Below are 25792 nucleotides of genomic sequence, written 5' to 3'. Positions count from 1 at the left end.
ACAATTTCACTGTAATTTATCAGGCTTAATATCTAAACTGTATTTGGGTCTAAAGAAATAGTTTTTAAACAACATATTTATTTATCATTTCCTACTAAGATTGGAGACAAAACAAATAATCTTAGGAAATTCCCACCTTTAGGAGGCTAAGAAAACCACATGGGGGAAATTCTGAGATTTTTATTAGTTATAAACACTACAGAATAATGTAAGCAAGTTTTTCCAAATATGGAAGAGATGTATGGGGACACTGTGTTTGATTTGCTAAATATAGTGATATCTCAGCAAATAAAAAAATAGCAGGTTATTATTTTATATTTTAGCTTATCAATATTGCTAATTTGAGTTTCTAATTTGTAAGTTATTGTAAACTTTGTATTTGTACATCACAAACATTTATTTTGAATCACAATTGCATTCAACATACTATGTGATAAATATCTATATTTGGAAATTTTTTAACATTTAATTTTAAATTAATAAGAAATTAACTAATGTATAACAACAATATCTCAATTATAATACACAAATAATAGACTAAAATTCAAAATTTTATTCAACTACTGTATTATGAATGTATAACAACAATATTTCAATTATAATACACAAATTGGTACCAAACTTATTGGCATATATCCATAATACAGTAGTTGAATAAAATTTTGAATTTTAGTCTACAAATGTGATAACATGCCCTTCGACCCCTGACCATAGAAAAAACCATAACAACAGGGTTAACAAAGCCCTTGACAAAACTGAGATTGTTTTATTATTGAAATTATAATTATTCATTAAACACTTAATCTTTACAATTAAACGACTCGGAATGGCCAGGTGGGTTAAGGAGTGCGACTCATAATCTGCTCGCCTTTTCAGCCATGGGTGCGTTATAATGTGACGGTCAATCCCACTATTCGTTGGTAAAAGAGTAGGACAAGAGTTGGAGGTGGGTGATGATGACTACCTGCCTTCCCTCCAGTCTTACACTGCTAAATTAGGGTAACAGCTAATGCAGATATCCCTTGAGTAGCTTTGTGCAAAATTCAAAAAACAAACAATACAATTAAACATCTTTTCAATTCTAATTTATGGTAAAGAAACTACAGACACTTAAAGCTATTATTCTTACTTCAAGAGCTAAAAATCGTACTTCTTCCTGTGGCTTATCTGGACTAACTTTGATAACTCTCGCTTTCTGAAACTCCTCCAAACTACAAACTTTTGCACCAGCCTGTTTTGCTCCCTATGAAAAATTAAATTATAGTCCCATACAATATCAGAAATGTCATTCAAAACCATAAAAAAATCTGTACTTTTAACCTGGAAAATTTGATGACCAACATTATAGAATGATGCCTGGTTTACAAAAAAACAAAACAACAAAAAAACTGAGTAAGTATAAACACTTAATATTTTAAGTTGAATTTTTCATTTACTTATTTGTACATTAGAGGTTTCAATATTTAATTCAGGTGCTTTTGTCATTGAAACACAACAGAAATAGAAATTTTGGAAGTTCTAGACACATTATTAGAAAAAATCTGCATCTACTCATCTATATTCCTGGTGAAGTGTGTTCTATAGGAATACTGGTGGTTTTGTAGTAAAATTTTGTCAAACATATAAACATGTAAATATAAAATGTGATGCACAACTTGGGATGAAGGCTGTATACAATATTCATAATGATATCAAGGAGCTAAATGAATTTCTATTACCCATTATTTAGTTAACTTTTATCATAGAAGCAAAATTTACTTTTATCGTCATTACAATTTTATAAATACACATACAATTGAACCTCTAGTTTTACAACAAGAAGGCAACAAAAAAATAATAAATACACTCATGTGTTTATAAGTAACAAGCTTAAGAACTGGTTTCAAGCATACTCACCTGAATAACCATTAACAAAAACAAACACATGCTTATCAAGTGAACATTTTAAAATACTAATAGAACCTTCAAACAGTGAAAGGAAAAAGTTATGTCAATAAATGAGTTACACTAAACAAATGGTTGCTAGTTGCTTTTTTCTCACCAACAAATTTGGGACTGCTACTAGCAACATTTACTCACAATAAATTGTTTCTCATGTTTTATTTACAAAACAAGTTTTAAGTATCAAAACTCATTTTGATTCTGCATAAGAATTAATTTTAAATATTTCATAAAAGTTAAAATAAGTTCAATTTGAGCACAGACTGGTCTATATCGGCTCAAGATGCCTTGAACAATAAAGTTTACAGTACCATGCTATTGATGGTCACACTATACTAAAACACAAGTGTTACTAAAAAGTTTGTTTGAATGTTAAAAAAGCATTAAAAACTAACAAGTATAAGATCTGTGTCACTTTGAGAAATGTGAAAAAATGAAACAACCAGAGCAACATTATTTCTGTTTTATTATTACCTCCACTGAATGACCACTTGGGTACAATATTCTATCTATGATGCCAGCAAACGTACATTGCAGATACAGTCACAACAGAAAGTGTTTGTACCCCTGTGTCCAGAGTAGTTTTTTGCTCATAACTTAAAAAAGTATCATAGACGTATAATATATTATAAATATTATACTAACACACATCTACATACATTTTATGTAAATTAAACGACAAATAAACTGTTTATAAACAAATAACCAAAAATAGGAGGAGCAGAAAGTGTTCGTACATTTCAGAACGTGTGAAAAAACTGATATTCCCATAAAAATTTTGTTTCGTTTGGCAAATAAACTACATTATACCATTCCAGAACTAGAAACTGGGTTCATAATTATTGGAATTTAGCCAGCAAAAAATTTACTTCTGGCAATTTAGCGCTGTCTCCATCATTATCTACTTGGTCATCATGGTGAACAGGAAACAACTGTCCAGTAATTTAAAAAAACTGAATTATTGTAAAATACAAGTCTCATGGATCTCTTTCTGATATTGCAAAGTTTAAACTTACAAGATCAACTGCTAGCCTCCCTACTTCCAAATGCCCCAGCAAAATTCCAGAGAGAACCAAAAGGAAGATTCTCAGAGAAGTTAGTAGGAACCCTCGTTTAATACGTAATGACATACAGAAACTGGTAAGGGAAACTGGGGTTGAAGTAACCTCTACAGGAAAGTAGAAACATGTTACGCTCTTCTGGGTTCAAAGCAGGCCGTCCTCGTAGAACCCCATATTTAAAGCCTATTCATTTAGAAGTGCAACTGAGGTATGCAAGAAAGCATGTAGATAAACCCTTTACCTATTGGAAGAGTATTCTTTCATCTAATATACTATACTTTCATTATAATATACTATACTTTCATTATCCTAATTGTGATACTTTTTTAAGTTATGAGGAAAAAACTACTTACTCCTCAGGGGTACGAACACTTTCTGTCCTAACTGTACCTGCATGCAGTTAACTAACCTCAACAAAAATGCGATCTTATGACATAAATGAAAAGAATTCATGTGTGATAGATGTACTGATATTCAACAAATGGATCCTTTAAATTTTCCTTTGAAAATGTGTATTTGCAATGTTTTCTAATCCTTTATATATTTCACTACCAAAGGTGTAAAAAATTAATCAGCTACTTGTTATCCTTGATTTGAAGCTGTAAAGTATCTGTTATGTTCTTTATTACATAAATACTTGTTTCACAAGGATTCTTGAATTCCAATTCACCCTAATAAGATCTGCAATTCAAGATTCCTTGAGTTTTTACTGAACATGTAGGTAAATCCATTAAGATTACTGCTTCTGAAAACTCTTAGACAAGATACTGAATTTCAGCAGTTAACTCTTCAAGGAATGTCAAAAGATTAGTAAAGGAATATTTTTCATTGTGAAACCATGCTAACTGTACAGCAGAATTTTCAACTTTGTTGAATGACTTTACACAGCATCTTTTACCAGACTTTCAAAAAATTTCCTACCACTTATGTAAAACTAATAGGCCTATAATTACTAGAATAATTTTTATCATCTCCCTTGAAAGGACAAATAACATAAGCCAACTTCCAATCTACTGGTACCTGTCCACTATCTTAAAAACTTTGATAAATAGTAGAAAGTGACTTACAAATCTATTCTTTACCATCTTCAAACTCTAGGGAAAATTTAATTTGGCCCAAGAGCTTTACCATTCTTTAAACATCCCTATTTCCTCTCAACAAACTCAGAAATAATGTGATAACCTTGTTTTTCTGTCTATCAAATGTTGAAGATGAGAAATTATGCTTAAATCTTCATTTGTATAAATTAAAGAAAAATAGAATAACCTAGCTGTCCTATAATCATAAGATATTATCTTTTCTATACCATCCCTCAAAAGCCCATTTCCCATCCTAACATTTAGCTTATCATCAATTTATTTAAAACAATTTTTGATATTAAATTTTACATTTTCCACTACTGTTTTTCCATAGTTTTTTATTTCCTAATTTCCTATTTCACCAACTCTCTTGATTTTCTATAACCTTCTAAATCTCATTCCAATGCAGTTAATTTCTTATAATACTTCTCTTTGATTTTATACATTATACACTTTGTGAACATATTTTTTTCTATTTGCAGCTAACATGCCTTTCTTGAATACATTTTTAAATTGTTTCTGCATTTGATCAACATCTTCAATTAATTCAACTGTTCAATTCACAGAATATAATTCTTGCTTCATCTCTTCAAAATTTGTTTTTGAAATCTGAAACCAAAATCTCATTTAGATCATTCGATGTCAAATCATCCAGGGGGCTGCAGGTGACCCCCACAGAATGCCTTGAAAAAATTATCATGTGCTCATCTACCCATATAATGAAAAATTGCCAAAGATTAGATCAATACCTCTAATAGTTTCTGATTTACAGCCCTGTAAAATTTAATTAATGTTCCTTTATTTTTGGCAAATTCATTTTTGGGCACCTTTGGCTGCTTAAAGCTGCAAGAGTAATGGTGGTAGAAGGTTGAAATTTGCTACACTGACTGAATTAATCTCAGAGAATTCAAAAATGGTCTCAAACCAAGTTTATCTCTCTTAGGATTTTCATAGTGAGGCTTTAAAATCACCTGAAAACCCAAAATCATAAGAAACATTGGTTTATGTAATAAGCCATAGCTCTAAGACTTAATATGATACAAAGGTGAATTGTTTTTTCTAATTTCCTATAACATATCAGTTGATAAATCAACAATTGTTGTAATTAAAAGTCTGTTAGATCTCCTGTAAAAAAATGTAGCTGCATGTAACTTTTTATGATTTAGCTGAAAATAGTCCTACTTCAAGCCACAGTTTGACCATGTTACCAGTTATTCAGTCTTTTCAGATTTTACCATATATTCTTACATCTCTGAATATGATCTACAAAAAAAATCAGGATGGTGTTCAACCTACTTTTTGAGTTATACTTTTTTAAATTATCTTCTGACCATATGCTTTTATTTAAAAAAATATTCAGTTCAGGTGTGTTACTGTGTGTAAATATATCCATACAATTTTGAAAAATACCTGTCAGAATGTTATGAATCCCACTGAAATATTCTAACCAGCCTTTCACAATGTTAAATAATGAAGTTGTAAGAAACAAGAAAGAATTAATTCATTTCTGAACAAGTTTATTGTCACAACTAGTTAGATCACATGGCAATGCAAATATATTGTGTATGCATTACAGTTATGCAGATATGGCTGAGTTTGAGATTCATAATATAATAAATACAAAGGTAAATCAGACACAAAAAGCACAGTGCTACAACAGGGGATAACAGAGAAAGATTATAGTCACACCAAACTGCAATAATCATGACAATGAAATGTTTCAAAAACTGTTTTGGTGATAAATTAGCCTTAACAACATCAAATACACATTGCTTTGTTCAGACAGCTTGAATAAATTTCTGAAATTTGAGTTTGATTATGTTGAGATCACTTTGACTTAGAACATAGTGGCGAGCACTACTGCCTTGTACAGTTGGTGCACTTATCAGACAAAGAAAATGTTGAAAAGGAATCCAGCTTTCATCTTTACGTTACATTGCAGGCCATGAGAACAGTTCGTTTTTGATTTCTTCATAAATGACACCAACACATCGGAATGTTCATCTGATCTATCTTTGATGTTTCTCACATACCATTCATGATCATATATGCATGCCACATATTTCCCTGGCTGATAATTGTCATTGCTATCATTAGACCCTATTTGAGCTGCTGCAGCATCACTTCACTGCTACTACCAACAGTTACAACTGTGCACACATCATCATCTGATAGCCTTCTCATATACAATTTGTTGGTAGAATAGGGAATAAAGCTATGATGTGACCTAATACCTGCCACAGTTTTGCATTTATCATGGTGCTCAAGTAGATCAAACTTTACACAATTCTGCAGGACTGATTCCCGATTGACAAGAAAGAACTGGATGTCCTGAATGTGGTCCTTTGCACAATGGTACATATCAGAGAAACTTAAAATTTGATAATTTATTATTTTTCACAACCTTGATTTTTTGAAGTTCATGTTCAGAGATGTAAGAATATATGGTAAAGGCTGATTAGAATATTTCAATGGGATATATAAATTATTTAAAAATTGTATGGATATATTTGCACACAGTAACACACCTGAATTAAAGTTTTTTTTCCTCAAGTAAATAATGTATGGTCAGAGGATACTTTAAAAAGTACAACTCAAAAGTAGGTTGAACACCATCCTGATTTTTTTGTAGACCATATTCAGAGATGTAAGAATATATGGTACAAATTTGAAAAGGCTGAATAACTGGTGACATGGTCAAACTGTGGCCTGAAGTAGGGTTATTTTCAGCTAAATCATAAAAAGTTGCATGCAACTAAATTATTTTACAGATCTAATAGACTTTTAATTACAACAATTGCTGATTTATTAACTGATATGTTATAGGAAATTTGAAAACAAACTTCAGCTTTGTATCATATTAAGTCTTAGAGCTATGGCTTATTAAATAAACCAATGTTTTTTATGATTTTGGGTTTTCAGGTGATTTTAAAGCCTTACTATGAAAATCCTAAAAAAGATAAATTTGGTTTGAGACCATTGTTGAATTCTGCGAGATAAATTCAATCAGTGTAGCAAATTTCAGCCTTCTACCACCATTATTCTCACAGCTTTAAGCAACCAAAGTTGCCCAAAAATGAATTTGTCAAAAATAAAAACAAATGAACTAAATTTTACAGGGCTGTAAATCAGAAACTATTAGAGATATTGATCTAATCTTTGGCAATTTTTCAAAATATGGGTAGATGAGCACATGTGTATTTTTCAAGGCATTCTGAAGGGGTCACCTGAAAATTTTCCAAAATTTGGATGATTTGACATGGAATGACCCATTTGGTATTTCCATGTGCAGTAAAACATCAAATGTAGTTAAGCAATGGTCACAAACACATGGATATTTTCCATCAACCTTTTTTTTTATCATAATTTAAAATAAATCTAAAATAGTATAGTTTCTTGTAGATTCTTTAACCAACTGGTAAAGAAAACCATTTTAAACAGCTTCTAAGTTCTTATTTCACTCACAACTCGACTCTTTATTAATAGTTCCCAGTGTAAATACCTGAAATCAAAATTTCATGTAATCATAACCTCATTAATAACTGAATTATTTTTCCCACTACTGAGTTTGTAATTAAATTTCATCAGTTTTATCTCAAGTTTGTACCAAATTTCATCTAATATCCCTCTCTCCTTATAACCATTTACAGAAACCCAAACAGATTCAACCTCATTGATACTAATCAGCTCCTGTCCTGTTTAAATGAAAACATCTACTCACATAAGCTCCCTTCTCCCACTAAACTAATCCCACAAATTTATCCAGGCTAGATGCTAACTAGGTTTCCAGACTCATCATTCAGTTATTGTAAACGTTTTAATTTTAAGCATATCTTTACATTTATCAAATGCTATATATAGATACACACACACACACACATAAAATGCTCTTCATCACTATTTATGATCTAACAGCGTAAACTGCAAAGCAATATTACTAATTACATAATAATAGTATGTGGATTCACGCCTCAATAACCATGATTATTTTACGATATACATATTGAAAAATAAATTCAAAAACTAAAAATTGTTAAGTCATAAGCACTTTAAAGTCAATTTACAGTTATACGTAATAAATAATAATACATAAAACATCACAGAAACGCTTAAATGCCTTAAAATTTGGGATCTTGTGATAAACTGGTCGAGGAAAACAAGCTATGTCGTTTTCTTCCATGTATTTCCATATTTTCTCTCGAATGTTTGTTTTAGTGATGATATTACCCAAATCAATCATATTACGGCTTTAACCCTGACATTTAAAAGACTGCGAAGTTTCAAACTACTACAATCATAGCAACTTAACAGCAGGAACGTTGTAACGTTTGTGTGTCTAATGTTCGATTTTCTAGGTACGCTTCGGTCGAGTTCTACACACTACTGCTTGTCTGGCTAACATAATTTGAAAGATATATGTAAAAACGGCTCGTTTGGGTTGAGAAAATTTTTTACGTGGAGGAGTGAACAGCGTTTCGACCTTCTCCGGTCATCGTCATTGTTCACTCCTCTACGTAAAAAATTTTCTCAACCCAAACGAGCCGTTTTTACATATATCTTTCTCTACAAGTGGGTTTTCTCGACTTCACTGATTATAATTTGAAATTATAAATTTCCTTCTTACATTCATTAATTTCAGCATAAACAACTAACGTAGTAAAATATTCCATATGTTTTAATACCAAAACATGCCTGCACAATAACTTAATACGTAAAGTTACCACAGAAAAATATTATGCACACAATATAGCGCTATATTTTAATATTCATTCACGGACAATACATGTATCCTTCAAGTAATCCCTATATGGTTAATTTTGACACCAGTTAAATCACAAACTGTCTACATCACTGCCTGGGACCTGCAATAAGTTTTCTTTGTACCTAACCTAACCTAACTAACGTGGCAGGGGGTTCAGTTTAGAGAGAGAGAAATCAGAAGAGTTCTCTCCCCAACCGGGGTGTTCAGGAACGTTGTGGTTCCTCTTCATCCCCTTTCGTGGATTGTTATTAAGATTAAGTGGTGTTTTTTTTTTATTTTAATAAATTAACTATTGTTATTGTTCTTGACTTTTTGGGTGGAGGCAAAGGCAGCAGCAGAAAGAAAGGCCGGGACCTGTCCCGAAAGGAAGAAGTTGAGCAGATGTGAACATGAATATAATTCATTCAAATCCAGATCAAATCAAACGGCACGATTCAGGGTCTGGCAAAAGAGTTGCCTGGGCTGGGATCTAGAAATCCAATGCCTAAAGATTTTGATGTGGGGGGAAACGGGAGTGCCCCGAGAAAACCTACTTTCACAGGACAGGCGCCGAAAGTTTTGCCTGTCATGTGCCCTGTATCTGAAAAAAAAAAAAAAAAAGGAATTCATGTTAATGACATGGATTTTATTTATTTAGATTCTTTGTTGAGTGGATTGTGATTCTTGAAATATGTTGTAAGGTGATATGTATTTTGTTGGTGCACTTGATAATTTGTGCAGTGATGCCGTTAGTTTGTTTCTATTTTCTGCTTTTAGATAATATTTGAGAGAAAGTTCTGTTATTCTATCTCTTATAGTTGGTAAATTACTAATTTGGTGTAGATAATTTGTTGACGTAAATGATGGTAGGCTGAATGCAGATTTTAATATTCTGTTTTGTTGCACTTGGATTTTCTGAAGTATGTTGTTTGACATATTGTATGTTACTTGACGTCCGTACTCTATTAGTGGACGGATGTAAACCTTGTATATTTGTATAATGGTGTTCGGTGCGCATTTCGATTGTTTACCAGTTATAGTCTTTAGATATGAAATCCTTTTTCTGATTGATGAGTGTATATTGTTTATGTGTTTTTTCCATGTTAGTTTTGTGTCGAAAGTGACGCCAAGGAATGTGATGTTTTTGCTCATGTTAATGGTTGTGTTTCCCAGTGATAGTTTTATTTTTTCTAGATTTTTTCTTTGCTTCTTTAGTTTTCTATAGAAGGTGATTGCTTGTGTTTTTGTTGGATTTAACACGACTCTCCATTTGTTGCTCCATGTTGAGACGTTGTTTAATGATTCTTGTGCGTGAGACATGGCCATTACTGGGTTTCTGGAGGTGCTCCAGATTGCGATGTCGTCTGCGTATTGTGAATTGTGTGTGTATGTTAGATTTGGAAAAGGTATGTCACTGACGAAAATTATGTATAGAAGTGGAGAGAGGACTGATCCTTGGGGCACTCCTGCCGTTATATTAAATAATTTGGATATAGTTTTATTGACTTTTACTTGTGCTGTTCTATTGGTTAAGAAATTTGAAATCCATTTGACTATCATGGGATTTATTTGTAGGTGGTTTAATTTGTATATGATGGCATTGTGCCAAACGCTGTCGAATGCTTTTTTGACATCTAGGAATACCCCGAAGGTTACTTGATTGTTGTTGTAAGCTTTGTATATTGATTCGGTGAGTCGTGTGAGGTGATCTGATGTTTGTCTATTTTTTCTGGAGGCATTTTGAGATTCTGGAAGGATGTTGTTTGATTCGCAAAAATGGAGGAGATGGTTGGAGATAATTCTCTCCATCAGTTTGCCAAGGTAGCTTAACAGACTGATGGGACGGAAATTATCTGGATTTGTTCTATTAGTTTGTTTCTTGGGGATCGTTGTTATGATGGCTTTTTTCCACGTGTCGGGGTAATACCCGGTCGCTAGTGAAATGTTCATGATGTTTGTGAGGTGTTGTAGTAGGAGAGTGGAACTTTTTTTCAGAATAATATTTGGTATTTGGTCATGTCCGGGGGAAGTGTTCTTCAAGTTTTTGATATTAATTTTTAGTTCGGTTATGGTTATTTTTCTATTGATTGAACTTAAGTATGCTTGTAGTGTCTCGCCAGGGAATCCTGGTGAGAATGAAGCTTGGTTTGTATTTATGAAGTTGTTGACATGGTGTTGGTGTTGTGTGTCGAAATCTACTGAGTTTAAATCGCTAAAAGAGGATTTGTAATAGTCAACTAATAAGTCAGCTTTCTCTTCGTCCGTCCTTGCGATTTTATTGTTGTGTGTGATATGTTGTAGCATGTGATTTGTGTTTTTGTCTGAAGCAATACTCTTGAATTTTTTCCAGAATTCTTTTGGATTGTTCTTGGTTTTTTCTAAGTTTTTACAGAAGTTATGCCAATTGTTTTCTCTGACTTTTTTAATTTCTTGTTTAATTTTTGTATTTGTTCTATTGATTTCTGTTTTAATGTGTGAATCGCGTGTGACGTAGTGTGTTCGTCTTAATTGTCTGCGTTTGATTATTAGTGCGTGAATTTCTGGTGTTAGAGTCCATTGAATAAGTGATTGTTTTCTTTTTGATTTAGGAATTGTGTTTTTTATGGCTTTCTTTATGGCTTCTGTAATTTGATCAACATAGTTGTCTAGTTCTGTTTTGTTATTTACATGTTCGATTGGATGGGGTAGATATGAGTCCAGAGAGGCATTAAAAGTGAGCCAGTCTGTTTAGGTCGGCCTGGCATGGCTGAGCGCGTAAGGCGTGCGACTCGTAATCCGAGGGTCGCGGGTTCGCGCCCGCGTCGCGCTAAACATGCTCGCCCTCCCAGCCGTTGGGGTGTATAATGTGACGGTCAATCCCACTATTCGTTGGTAAAAGAGTAGTCCAAGAGTTGGCGGTGGGTGGTGATGACTAGCTGCCTTCCCTCTAGTCTTACACTGCTAAATTAGAGACGGCTAGCACAGATAACCCTCGAGTAGCTTTGTGCGAAATTCAAAAAAAAAAACAAAAAAAAAAAAACTGTTTCAGTGTAGGTGTATGTGGAAGGAGTCACGCACGCCACAGCAGGGTGGCGCGGGTGAATCATACATGACATGGGGAAGTGGTTACTGGTGATTTCATCATGCACTTTAAAGTTAGATATTCTGTTAACCATGTCCTTGGGTGCGATGATGAAATCGAGTACATCGTATGAGCCGTTAGCGGCTGAGAAGTGTGTAGGTGTATGGTCATTAATTAGGTGCATTTTATTGCTAGAGATAAAATTTTTTATGCACGATCCTCTGCGTGTGTCTCTGTTACCCCTTAATTCTGTGTGCGGTGAATTAAAATCTCCAATAATAATTGGTTTGGGTTTACGATTAACACATTTTGAAGGAAGTTAATGTCGATATCTTTGGTTGGTGAGCAATATATGGCTAGAATCGGAATAGTTAGCCGGTTGTTTTGTTTCTCTGTGCAAAGTGTTTCTGAAACGATGATTATGTTGGCGTTTATATGTTTGTTTATGTTGTATATTTCTATCCTTTTGTCTTTGAGATTTCCTTGGCAGTTGATGTGTAAGATTTTAATGTGTTGTATCATTGTGTTGTTTTATTTCCCTTGCATGAATTTTGAGTGAAAGATGGTGTGGTTTGAGGTGAGGAAGGTTAAAATAATAACTTGCAAGGCTGCAAACAGCCTTGAGTGACTCGTGCCTCGATTCGAATGAGGGGAGATCACTCAATTCTATCTGCATTACTAGCAAGTTTGTGGTGAAATCTGTGGGGTTGAATGCTTGTGTTGTTTTCGGGCGTGTTACGTCCGCGTAAGTACGTGTTGGTTGAAGTTGAGTGTGTTTGATTTGCGAGTCAGCTGGAGTTTGTAGTAAAGGTTGTTTGGTGATGTGGGTGCCGTGGTTTTGATTATTATTGTTCGTGGTTTTGGAAAGGAATCTGTTGCGTATTTGGGGCAGCCTTTGTAACTGGCTGCGTGGGGGCCCTGACAGTTGGCGCATCTCACTTGGTTACGTTCGTTAGGGCACTGAGCGACCTCGTGAGATCCGCCACATCTAACAGATCTGTCCTTGGCCATACAATTAATTTTTGTGTGTCCGAACCGTTGACATTTGTAGCATTGGATAATGGGTTTTTGGTGTGTTTTTTTCCGGTTCAGTCGTGTGTCTTTTGAAAAATAAAAAGCAACCGTTTTTTAATAATTTGTCCTGATCGTCTTTTTTGTTGACGGTTACCTTGATCAGTGGCGTTTTTTGTTTCGTTCTGAATGAGATAATTCTGTTTGATGATACAATGTCGAAGCCTTGAGTTATTAGTTCGTCAGTGATTTCATGATCTTCGATGTCGAAATCGACACCTCTGATAATGACTGTTAGTTTTGGTGTGTTGATTTTTGGTGTAGTAATAGTGGCTTGAACCCCAAAGGCATCCTTGGGCCAGTGGGCCAAAATATGTGAAAACTTGTGGTTCAGAACATTTAAGCATGATTCTTCCATTAGGAAGACGTTTGATGTCTTTAAACTGAATGCCCGGGTAATAGGCCCTCAGTTGTTTGACAATCTGTGGGATGCGTGTTGTGTTATTTACTCCTTCGATGAACAGAGTTGGGATTCTGTTTCTTTGTAATTTAATTTGTAATCCACGTAATTTAGTACACATACGCATGAATAGTTCACGGAAAACCCAACTTGTGGTTATCCCATGGTAAAATTGAGCAAATGACAAAAATTTTAAAAATTGTATATATATATATATATGTTTGTGACCTGTAGATAGTATTCTAAAACTAAATCCCATATAAATTGGTCGAAATATGGCTAAGACATAGAACAACTCCCCTAAAATTATGGGTTTATTTAACCTCTGACCCCATAAAATCACCATTTTGCGTTGTTACGCTCAACCACTTATTTGAGTAGAGCTTCAAAAGATGAAAAGAAGTAAAGGGAAAATAAAAAACTTTTTTAGCATTTAATAGGAAAAATGTGAACACTATGAAATTTGCCTAAATACTAGCTGGTCAAAAGTTTAAGATCATACCAAAAAGAAGTCCTAAACAGGATAGGAAATGCCCAACAAGAGATCTCAGTAGTGAGTTGCACGGCTGTCATTGCGGATTCCTGCAAGCATTCGCTTTGGCATGGTCGACCTAAGCGTTTGTAGAATATTAGCTGGAATGTTATTCAAAGTAGTGAAAATGGCTTCACGAAGATCATGCACTGTTTGGAATTGACGTCCATTTCTATAGACTTCCCTTGCCATCTACCCCCAAACATTTTCAACGGGGTTGAGTTCGGGCAAACACGCTGGATGGTCCAAAATAATCACGTTATTTACCATGAAAAAGTCCTTTGTCCTGCGGGAATTGTGGATTGCAGTGATGTCCTGCTGAAAGATCCAGTCATTTGCACACAAGCGAGGGCTTTCAGTCAATAAAGATGCTCTCTCCAACATGCCAATATAGCCAGCTGCTGTTTGACGCCCCTGTATAACTTAAAGTTCCATTGTTCCATGGAAGCACCCCTGATCATGATGAAACCTCCTTCATTGTGTCATGTATAAAATGTCTCTGGTGGGATATCCTTATCGTGCTAGTAACGTTGGAAGCACTCTGGACTATTCAGGTTAAATTTTTCTCATCAGAGAATATAACCTTCATCCACTTTTCTACGTCCTATGTTTGATGCTTCTCAGCAAAGTTTAACTGAGCTCTTTCGTGGTGTGGAAGAAGGCGTGACCTTTGAAGACGTTTACGGTTTTTAAAGCCTTTCTTTCGTAGATGCCGTCTTATTGTTCTTGAGCTGCATTCTGCGTCCGTAAGGGCCTTAATCTGGTTCGACGATCGGCTGGTGTCTTGCCGGACAACCCGTCAATCCTACTGCTGAACGCCGGTAAAATTTTTTTTGGCCGACCACTTGAAATTCTCGTTCCGTATCCCTCACAGTCTTTTATGAAATTTGCAACAGCAATTTTACTACGCCCAATCTCACCAGCGTTGGCACGTTGAGAGATACCTTGCTTTTGCAGCACGACAATTCTGCCACGTTCAAACTCTGTCAACGTTTTAGCCTTTGCCATGTTTTTACCCAATGTACACAGGAGACGTCAGTGAGAGATATTGACAACGCTAATGCTTGAACACAAATGACTAAATTTCGTTACGTGTTTACCGATTAACCCTTCGTTTCAGTACAGTCTTAAACTTTTGACCAGCTAGTATTTAGGCTAATTTCATAGTGTTCACATTTTTCCTATTAAATGCTAAAAAAGTTTTTTTTTTCTCTTTTCTTATTTTCATCCTTCGAAGCTCTACTCAAAAGGTGGTTGAGTCTAACAACGCAAAATGCATATTTGGTCTTTGTGTTCATTGGACTTAAGATTTTGGCCAGCATATATATATACGAGACCTGTAAAAAAATATATACGAGACTTCTTCCATATTTAGTTTCAATTTCAATGTGCTTTATGTTTTCTTGACTTGTAATATTAATATATACGATGTAATTTTTGCAGCCTTTCATCTTCATCGGGGTTCCATGTTTTGAACCAAGAAGGTTCGGGTTAAACATAGGCCTCATCCTACAAAAATTGTGCAAGTAATTTAACGTTCAACATTCAAAATATTTTGCACGCAATTTTTAAATTCTGCGCTGTTTGGTAAGCTGTACCAAACGTCATTCTATTCAAGTAAACATATATATTAAAAAAAAAAAAGTTTGGGGCTGTTTAACCTATTCTTTAATTTTGACCAGTTGAATGAAAACTCCAGAAGAAGAAAACAAGAAAGAAAGAAACAAGTCTCTCTGCGGATACATAAAGCAAACAAATATAATTACATACAATATTTCAAAGTATAGCACAGACTTCATCATAAGTAAAAATGTTTAACTTGCTCAATTTTCAAATATATATATCTAATTAATGTTTTTATTTAAAAGTGATAGGTTTCAGAGTGGATTTATACAGTTATCATTTAAATAATTCTTGCAAGTAAGAATAATATTTTACAACAAATCAAACTTGCAAATCCATCTTAACATATAAAAAAAGGGCAACACCATAGAATATGCTATCGTTAAAACTGTTGGTGGACTTTAAAGAGTTTCAAAAATACTTATTAATGACAGTTAATACTGTCATTAAATAAGCAACAGTAAATATGTTGATTAAACAGTGAGTTGAATGTCCACTGGAAACAGGGATGATGATCACTGCACCATGAAGTAGTGAGATACTCACATCAGGAATTAATAGCAGTAATTCTTCAGCTTGTGACTAGGATTTAGAATGGAACCAAATATTCCAACAATGATAAAGGTAAGTAGCTGTAAGTGTTGATAAAAGTGAAAACCATTGAAGTGATATAGCATGGCTAAACAGTTCTTACTGTAAGAGAAGGCAAACTTAAAAATAAAGTAGGTGTACTGAAGAGATGTAATCTACGTCAAAGGTTGTCCAATATAATCGATTTTGGAAATACATTAGTCGAAAATGGATAAATTGATAACTCCAATAGAGAATTTACCTGCAGAAAAACCTGGAATTCCTCTTGAGATTACTTCCAGGAGATTATTAAAGAGAGAGTCAACATTAGATTAACTCAAGAAGGCCTTTCCCAGTAATAGGAATGCCAGTGATGGCAAGGGAGAAGATGCCATCTCATTCCTTTACCATGGACCTCAGAAAATCACCAAACAGACATAGTGAATGGACAAATTAGTGTAGTGTCTTATTTTTGCATAAGAATTAGTCAGAAGACTTCACAATCTAGGAAGTAAGCAGTGTTATAAGCTATATTTATAATGTTGTAATATGTTTAAAAAATTCATCCATCTCAATCAGCTTCTATTACAATCACTTCAAAGGATGAAAGCAGAGTGCTACAATATCCAATGTCATGGAAACAACTGTTTGTTCACTTAACATAATGAGAAAAAAAAAAAATTGGGCACACACTAATACCATAGAGTAGCATAAATAATTGATCTTTGTTATCAGGGGATCTGAGATATAAAGAATTTGATTCACAATATGATCACATTATGAAAGTTTCAGTGATCAGGCTAATTTTAGAGCAAGAAACAATTAAATTCAGTTGCAAATTTAATCCACTGAAACCACCTTTCTTCTGTCTCTCCTTTGCACTAGTGTGTGCTGAGAGGATCAGTCCATTAAAAATTTAAAACTATGTAATCTAAACTGATAAAACCGAAAAATGTCTATAGTTAAATATTTATATCTATCTGTTACTGTGATATGTAGGTGCATCATACATTTTTTACTTGCTTTAGTGATATAGAAATTTTAAAAACTTTTATGCAGTTTTATCACAAACCTGTGGTCCAGAAAGTTGTTGATACTGCCTTTTTCTAATTGCTGTTTCTTTGTGCTCTACAGTAGATAATATCTATTGTGCCTAAAAGGATATTACAGTTCAGTAGGGATTCACCTTGAGAGATAGAAAATTGATAATGTATTTAGTGATTCAGTAAAGATGACTGTCCACTTATACATAGATGCATACATGCTTTTTTTTTTTTTTGTGTCTAAACAGCTTATTTTCATTTCATTAATTATGTCTAATATTCATCTGATAAAAGTAGGAGTTTTTCAAACTGACAGAAAAGAGGGAGAGAAATTTCAATGGGAAGAAATAGGATAGCAAAGAATAACTGACAATGGAAAATGAAATTTTTAAGGAATAAGGAAAGTCTTAAGGATATCACTTAGCTATTATGAGATGCTGCTTTACAATATGTTTACTTTCCAAGCAATTCCTAACTTACAACTTTATTATGCAGTGACTGTCTTTATTATTGAAAACCTTAGTAAACAGCAAAAATATATCTTCAAGAATAATCTGTGATGACGAGAAAACCCACTTGTAGAAAAAAAAATATATGTAAAAACAGCTGATTTGGGCTGAAAAAATTTTTATGTGGAGGAGCGAACAACGTTTCGACCTTCTTTGGTCATCGTCAGGTTTACAAAGAAAGAAAGAGGTAACTGACTGATAGCTGATCACATGTTTGAAGGAGGTTGTGTAACTGAGTGTAGGAATGTAGAGGGTGTGCTTAGATGTTTGATTATATTTATTAATATAGTTGTAAATGTGTTCCTTTGTATTGGTTTATTTTGGGCTTGAGTTGTTGTATAAGTAAGGCTTCTTTAATTTTACATTTGTTTCTTTATTTAGTATTTGGGTATTTTTTTATGGTTATGTTGTGTTTATTTGATTTGCAGTGTTCGAAAATGTGTGAAGGTGACTTTTTATGTTCTTTGAATCTGGCTTCCATTTTTCTACTTTTTTCTCCAATACAGAAGTCGTGGCAGTTGTCACATTGTATGCCATGGTGTTTGTCAAGTGTAGCTTTTACACAGTATAGATCTTAGTTTTGTGCCTGGTTTTGGATAAATTTGGTATTAACTGGAATGTCATATTTTGTTACTAGATTTTGCCAAATGTTGGTTATTTTTCTGCTGATTTCAGGAATATATGGTATGCAGCAGTATATGGTTTCATGATTTTGTAATTCGTGGGATATATTTACTTTTGTTAGTTGATTTTGCTTTTTGTCTAGATGTGTACAAATAATGTAGAAAATATTAAACAACAGCTCAAGCCCCAAAAAAACCAATACAAAGGAACACCTTTATACCTATATTAATAAATATAATTAAACATCTAAGCATGCCCTCTACATTCCTACACTCAATTACACAACCCCATTGAAACATGTGGTCAGCTATTGGTCAGTTACCTCTTTTTTTTCTTTGTGAACCTGATGATGACCAAAGGGTCAAAACATTGTTTGCTCCTCTACATAAACATTTTCTCAACCCATACTAGCCATTTTTAAATATATATATATATATATCTTCAAGAATCTTATAATGTATAAAGTAGAAATAAAATGTAAATTTAAAACTTGTTGATATCACCAAAGAAATTAAATGATATTTTACTGTATTTGACAATGTTTGAATTCACTGACTAAATAAAGCAATGAATACATTCAAGTAATAAGAGCTTTATAATTAGGTTTAGTTAAAATAAACATAAGTATTCCGAACTGAATGCAAGCAGTATTTTGCTTGTCAGTTGTCACTTGCTCTAATACTATCATTAAGCATTGAAATAATTGAACGATTGTGAATCTGTCCAGCTATAAAAAAATCAATAACAGCAAAAATCTCTATGATTTTTTTATTTAAAAATGAAGGTATAATGTTTAGAATCATTACACCAAATTGTGTTTATGGTCAGACTGTTATGAATTGGATTTTAAGTGGCATTGAAGAAACTGAAGATAATGAGTTTTATACTGTCCACTGACTGGTACATAGTGTCCACCAGGATGCTGAACCACAACTGGATTAAGGTAACAATTCAGCAATGTTTCACTCATTTCTGTAAGCAATATAAAACAAAACCACATTTTAATGAATCTCTCTCAAATTTTTGCTCCTGTATTATGAAAAATACACAAAAATTTCAGCACAATATTTAAAAGGATAATAATTTTCAAACAATTTCAGTGACAGTAAATGTGCAATAAATAACCACACTGAATTATGTTCATGGTCAGATTGTCATAAACTGGCTCTTAGGTGACATTGAAGATTCTGAGTTTTATAGTACCCACAGGACTGATACTAGTGGTATTGAGGATTTCAGAGTCAAGTTTTTGTAAGTACATTCTTCTATATTTCAGTCCTACCAAATAACAATATATTCCTGACTAATTAGAATTTAGTTTTGTTGATCTTACAAAATAGTATGCTTATGGTGTGCATTAAATGCAGAAACAGTTAAATGAAAGTTTGTACTTTAATTTGAGATTTTAATCAATTTTAAAAAGCAGCAGAGACTATTAAGCAGCACGATGAAGCTAGGACTAAATAAATTAATAATTAAATTGACTGACTAAAGAAAGAACTAAGAATTATATTTGCTTTTGGAAGAAGTCAAACTGAGAGAATTCAATCAAAAAAAAGATCAATTTACCACAAAGAGCTTTGTTGACAGGGATATTTTACAATTCTAACACATTATTGCTAAAAACCACACAGAACTCTTTAGTAACTAACCAAATATTGCTAATTTACTGTCAAACTTAAGGGCATCATATAGCTCCTGATCTTGCAAGATTTTTCCATGGCAACATGCTCCCAGACATCCTTCAGTGGTCAGCATTACATTCAAAGTATTTCAAATTGTTTTCCATTCCTTATTCTCATTCTTATTTTTATTAAGTGTTATTTAAGAATATTCAAAGCAAGTTTGTAATAAAGTCCAAATGTATAAACAACTTTACATTTGTAAAATATCTTGGTATCTGTACCTGAAGAATAGCTAGAAACTTGTATAATATTTAATTACACCATAACTTATACAATTATTCCACTTTTCTAGTCTTTGCTTAGAAATGTACTTTAAGATATATACATATATGTATGTATGTGTTCTTTAATTTTCAACTTTATAGCAATAATAAATTTTAAAATGTTTAATTTTTTTGAGATAATATGATAACACAATTATATATCCAAGACTTATTTATACTACAAAAATGTATAATTTCACAAGTTTATATAAACACAAAGTTGTCACTGAAAAGTTATACTATGGTATGTTGTAGAAATGCTAGATATACAATGGTATTTGATGCTAATATCACAAATATCAAACATTAACAAATTTGAATTATGCCTTATAGTACAATGGAATTGTCAAACCTAAAATACTAAATTGCTTATTCTTTGTGCTGAAGAACATTAACATTGTCACAATCATATTTTTCCATTAATTTTGGATAATAAAAGGAGATGATAATGTAGTGGCAGATAATGTATCAGATCATTAAGATGCAAGAGTTGGTTCTAATTGTCTTCTAATTTCTATTTTCTAAACAGAACATCTGATTTACATTTAATTACCCATTTGTCATGATTTTTCATCAAATGTAACTGAAATAAAATTAATGTAATATTTTATGAGATCTTTTGAATATTGCAAAATGATAACATAGTTATGAAACTGAAAGTAATATCAATCTGTGACATTTAATAATATTTTTGCATTTGTGACAAAAAGTCATTAGTTACTGAAAACAATTGTGAAAATTATGTTGTATGCCTTTTTCCTCCAGTGTCCCTTCAGTCATATCCTTTTCTGTTCAATTTAGTTTTCATCTAAGTGATTTAATGCATAAAAATAATATCTGGTGAAAGGTAACAACTCAGCAACAATAAATTTTAGCAAATGGCTCATAATGTTTATAAAGTAAACTTCATCAAGAATAAAGATAGCATAATACAGAAGTTATCAACAGTCACTTATCAAATCAACCAAGGAATATATGCTAGAAAATTATGAAATGATTAAGATGAACCTAATAAAGCTATAGTTTGAAAAACGTTTCTTAATGCATTATATAAAATCTTTAGTTTATTGGAAAAGAATGAAATAACAACTTACCTTTAGGTATAACTAAATCTGTGTCTCCAATAACATGTAGACTTGGGGTTTGTATGGTGCTACAATAAAGAGCTTCATGAGGCTTGGAATTACTCTGAAATGCAGCAATCAGGAACACAAAACTGAACTGATATGGAAATGCTGGTAAAATTACAACATTGAGACAGTTACTATAGCTTATATGTGAAGTAACCTATATACTTCTAAAAATGAAAGAAAACTATTAAGCATAAAATTAATGAAGTGAATATAGATTTTTCTTCAGGCTATAATAATTACAAAAGAAAACACATGATATGTTATTAGTTGAAAAATTCATGCTTCATGTATTAAACATATTTTGTATTTGAAGACACAAAATTTATAAAGTGCAAAGGCAGTGCTGTCTATTTAATGTAATTAAAACTGGTAAATGACCTGCCTATACTACTCACATATAAAGTTAAGTACGTAGAATTCTGAATAAATCTGATGGGTTTCCAAATGACTAAAAGGTCAAACCTATTCCACAAAACATGATATCCATAAAAAATTTCTAGTACCAAAGAAATTTTGAGTTAAATTGTCTGATTAAAGATGACAAACCTACTGATTTATCTTTTAAGAGACACCAGATCTAGTGATGCTTTCAAAATCTGAGTACTGGAGGCAAGTATTGAAACTTAAGCCCTGCTCTACGAGGTAATAGTGCCAGTACTATAAGTGTCTATAAACAAAAGAAGAAATTCACACACAAAACCTTAAAAAACTCTGCTGTTTCAGATTGGGATTTGAGAGATTACACATTTGTGATGATGAGAACTCTACTTGAAGTAACAATTTATCTCAAGACAGTTGGTATGGGTATTAAAACTTTTATTAAAATAAAGTAGAGAACAACGATTACAAACTCTCTTTGTCAACCTGAAGATGACCTAAGAAGGTTGAAACATTGTTCTCTACTTTTTTTAATAAAAGTTTTAATATCCATACCAGCCATTTTGAGATTCAAGATTACATATACGTTCTCCAAATACCTATTACCTTCTGCATATGGAGATGTCATAGGTTCTTTCCTACTCCTAATTTCATTTTTTGCATAGTTTACTGAAGTTTAAAAAGCTTTCCACTCATGCACACATATCACTCCTCTAATCATATAAGTCGAGGAAAAACACTTTTATCCATTTAAACTCACTTTTGGTGATAATTTTATTTTGGTTTTTACAAAATGGACCATTCTAAGCTGATAATACACATTTTTTACTTTCATGTGAACCTTTCATTTATTCTCTCTATAATTGAATATGTGTGTCAATTACACCACTATCAATTGTAAGAAGAATATTTCTATGTTCTACTGAAAACCATTTTTCATCTATTTTCCATAAGTCTGAGACACTGATTTTATTTCATATTGACAAAAGCCCATGATTCTGGACTATTTGCAGAGTATGTGAATCATACAATGAGAACATCTCCACTAATTACATAAATCATTCATTACTCATCTCATCCAAAAGTATATTTATTTTGATTTGGATGTAGGGAAAACAAGTGTTTTGTTTTTTTTTCAATCAAGTTTATTGTTAATTCTTTTTTTTATTGGAAAGATTTTACCTGATAGTTGCTATTAGAAAAAAAAAGAAACTTATTATGAAAAATACTTTAAAGCATTAACCAATTTATATACTAGTCATTTAAATCATTAACATTTTATTTAATATTTTTCCTGTTCTATCATCTAAATATTTTTGTTATGTTAATTACATAAAGATATTTCTACAAGACCAAGAAAGATGACAAAATAATATTTGGTGCATTTAGGTCACCTCTAATCCATAAAGAAAAAGAAACACATCAATGTAACTTTCCTTGCCCATATTCCTATCAAACAAAATTTAAAATAATTAAAATTTTCATACCACATCATTTTATAAGGCAAACTATTTCACATAATAGTATGATGATGAACTACAGAACCAAAAATTTTATGAATATTAAAATTTTATTGAATATTTCAGAATACACACATATTTATCTTCACCAAATTCCTACAGCATATACAAAACACTAATTAAAAATAACAACACAACATCAAAATTGAAATAAAATGTATGCACAAGAAAATATAAATACAAAATAAGTAAATAAATAAGGACATAGATCCAGGAAAAATAAATAAATAAATGTACTTATATAGGTAATGAAAAGAAATTAAAACAGGCATAACTCAACAGAAATTACTTAAGCTGGAGATATTTTACTTAATAAAAAAATATTCTTTAACTGGGATATCCTAGGAGACTCAGAGGTAAGAAGTACTCATATGTCAGAATAGTTACTTCTTACCTCTGAGTCTCCTACCATAATTACCACCTTATCTGCTCATAAACAGAAAAAGCTTTTAACAGTTAGCCTGTTAAAGTCCATCCCAAAAAACTTAAAGCTCTGACACATAAACCATGCAGTTTTTAACTTAATTTGCTTGGGTTGTTTAACAAATGTACTTTATTTGTATGAAGGCACCTCTGTATACGTTAGCTAGCTTTTCAGTAGGCTTTTGAAGATAAAGCACACCACATGTTGGTTGCTAAGTTAAATTTTTTGGCTGAGGTAAGAAAATTTAAAAAGTGAATCAATAGATGCTCTTTTTTACTAGATGAATGTAATCACGGTTCTTCAAAAATCTATTTTGATCCTCTGTTGGTTGTTATTTATACAAAAGATAACAACAACAACATGGGCTGTAAAATTTTATAATATTTCATTTTAAACGATTATGGGAAACATATTAAGGAAAAAGTTATTTTCAACCAGAAAGAAATAACCAGAACTAGCAACTGGTCCTGTACTTGAAAATATGTTGTTTTTTTATAAAAATTGTAAATTCAAGTGCTAGTAATACCAAAACACAAAAAAGGCTTAACCGTTACATCAGAAGAAATATTGTCATGAAGAGGGAAATGATTTATTTGTATTTTTCATTGTTAAAAATAGCATACCTTATAACAAACCTGATGCTGGATTATATTTATAAAAATTTGAGTCTAAAAGTGAAACAATTTATTGTCTAGAAGATTAATATTTTTCCTAAAATAAGGAGATTAAAAAGTTACTCCATATGAAATGTAACCAGTCTTACATATTTTAATATTCTTATTTTCTAAAATTAAAATTCTTATACATAGATTTAAAAAAAAATCTTTGTCACCAGGCTGAACACTTTTCTCAATAAACATAACAATATACTTATCCATTTTCACCAAACTAACACTGTTTCTCTACATGTCAAGTGTACTCTATTAAGGTATTATTATTATAAAAATAATATACAAAATCTGATTGGGGAAAATTAATTTGTTTTCATTTAGCTATATGATATATAAACAGCAAATACTTTCATACCTTGGGTTTCTTTAAGTGCACACAAAAGTGTTACCATAGCAGCTCCCTGACTGAAACCTAAAATTCCATCAAATGGACCCTGAAATATAAAGAAAACATAATATCCTAATAGATGAAAAACACTTATATGAATTATTGATATCAAAAATACCAGAAATGTCTTTTAATCCATACTTTTGCTCATTTCAGTAATGCTATATAAAATTCCAGATCTCCAATAAATGTTAAAAATATTAAATATCTAGGTATAAAACTATAAAAGCCACACACTGTTTGTAACATCACATTTTTTAGTATCGCTTCACCCTCTGTTTGTAATAATTACTTGGTTGGTAACAATTAAATTATTCAGTGGGTAGTCTCCAGTAAATCTCTCACATTCAAATGCCAATTTAATAAGGCTTTTTTATATAACATTTTTAATTATTTAACTCATCATACTTACAGTAATATCTTAATTTACCAGAAAAAAACAACAGAATAACATGACAGTTTATTTAAAAAATCGAATTATTTACTAACATTCAATTATGAAGTCTGACTATTACAGATGAATTAGGATTTTATGTTTTGTATTTATATATTTATCATCATATTTACAGCAAGCTCTTTGAATATTCAGAAAAATATGAATAGTATTAGAGATTAAATCAGGGTTCACATCATATCAACAGTAGTTATCTGCATTAAACACACCTTAAATATCTTTTCCACCCAATAGCTGGCACTACAGTAAATGATGTTTATAATCTAGGTGAGAGATTTTTAAACATTTAGTTAGATATTTTATAAGCACTTTTTTGTGAAAAGTTACACCTTTGTGCATTTTCCCTATATCCTCAAATTCTTTGTCTTTGTTAGCACAATTGATAAATCACAGGGTTAGATGTTTGACCATGTAAAAATATTTTCTTCAAGAACTAGTTTTGTGATGTGATTTAATCTTTAAAGCTTCACCATGAAGATTAGAACATAAAAATATACACAAGTCAAAATTTTAACAAAGAACCACTTACGTGAGATAACCAAATATACAAAAACATATTTTTATGTAATACTAAAAAAAGGTTAAACATTCTTCATACATGTATTATTACTGTAACATAAT

The 25792-nt window shown here is 32.0% G+C and overlaps 2 protein-coding genes across 6 annotated transcripts in view; both read right to left on the bottom strand.

The window, feature by feature from the left end:
* lost (methenyltetrahydrofolate synthase domain-containing protein lost) overlaps positions 1-8570 on the bottom strand; it is a 37329-nt gene extending 28759 nt beyond the window's left edge. Inside the window, exons 1-2 of one of the 3 annotated variants that reach the window (XM_076505951.1) lie at positions 8199-8570; positions 1130-1243 (exon numbers count right to left, since the gene is read on the bottom strand). In XM_076505951.1, coding sequence (XP_076362066.1) covers positions 1130-1243; positions 8199-8321 — 237 coding nt within the window. In that variant the 5' untranslated portion in view covers positions 8322-8570. Of the gene's footprint in view, positions 1-1129; positions 1244-4069; positions 4103-8170 lie in introns of those variants that run through there. The other 2 variants (XM_076505953.1, XM_076505952.1) reach the window with 2 other exon arrangements.
* Positions 8571-19009: 10439 nt separating this feature from the next.
* LOC143252976 (esterase OVCA2) overlaps positions 19010-25792 on the bottom strand; it is a 49651-nt gene continuing 42868 nt past the window's right edge. For all 3 annotated transcript variants that reach the window (XM_076505949.1, XM_076505948.1, XM_076505950.1), the window contains 3 exons: positions 24685-24763; positions 21298-21438; positions 19010-19227 (listed from right to left, as the gene is read on the bottom strand). In XM_076505949.1, the coding sequence (XP_076362064.1) occupies positions 19088-19227; positions 21298-21438; positions 24685-24763 (360 nt within the window). In that variant the 3' untranslated portion in view covers positions 19010-19087. The remainder of the gene's footprint in view (positions 19228-21297; positions 21439-24684; positions 24764-25792) is intronic.

Source organism: Tachypleus tridentatus, chromosome 6 (genome assembly GCF_004210375.1).
Source record: "Tachypleus tridentatus isolate NWPU-2018 chromosome 6, ASM421037v1, whole genome shotgun sequence".
Lineage (NCBI taxonomy): Eukaryota > Metazoa > Arthropoda > Merostomata > Xiphosura > Limulidae > Tachypleus > Tachypleus tridentatus.
This window is presented reverse-complemented; position numbering and strand designations above follow the sequence as displayed.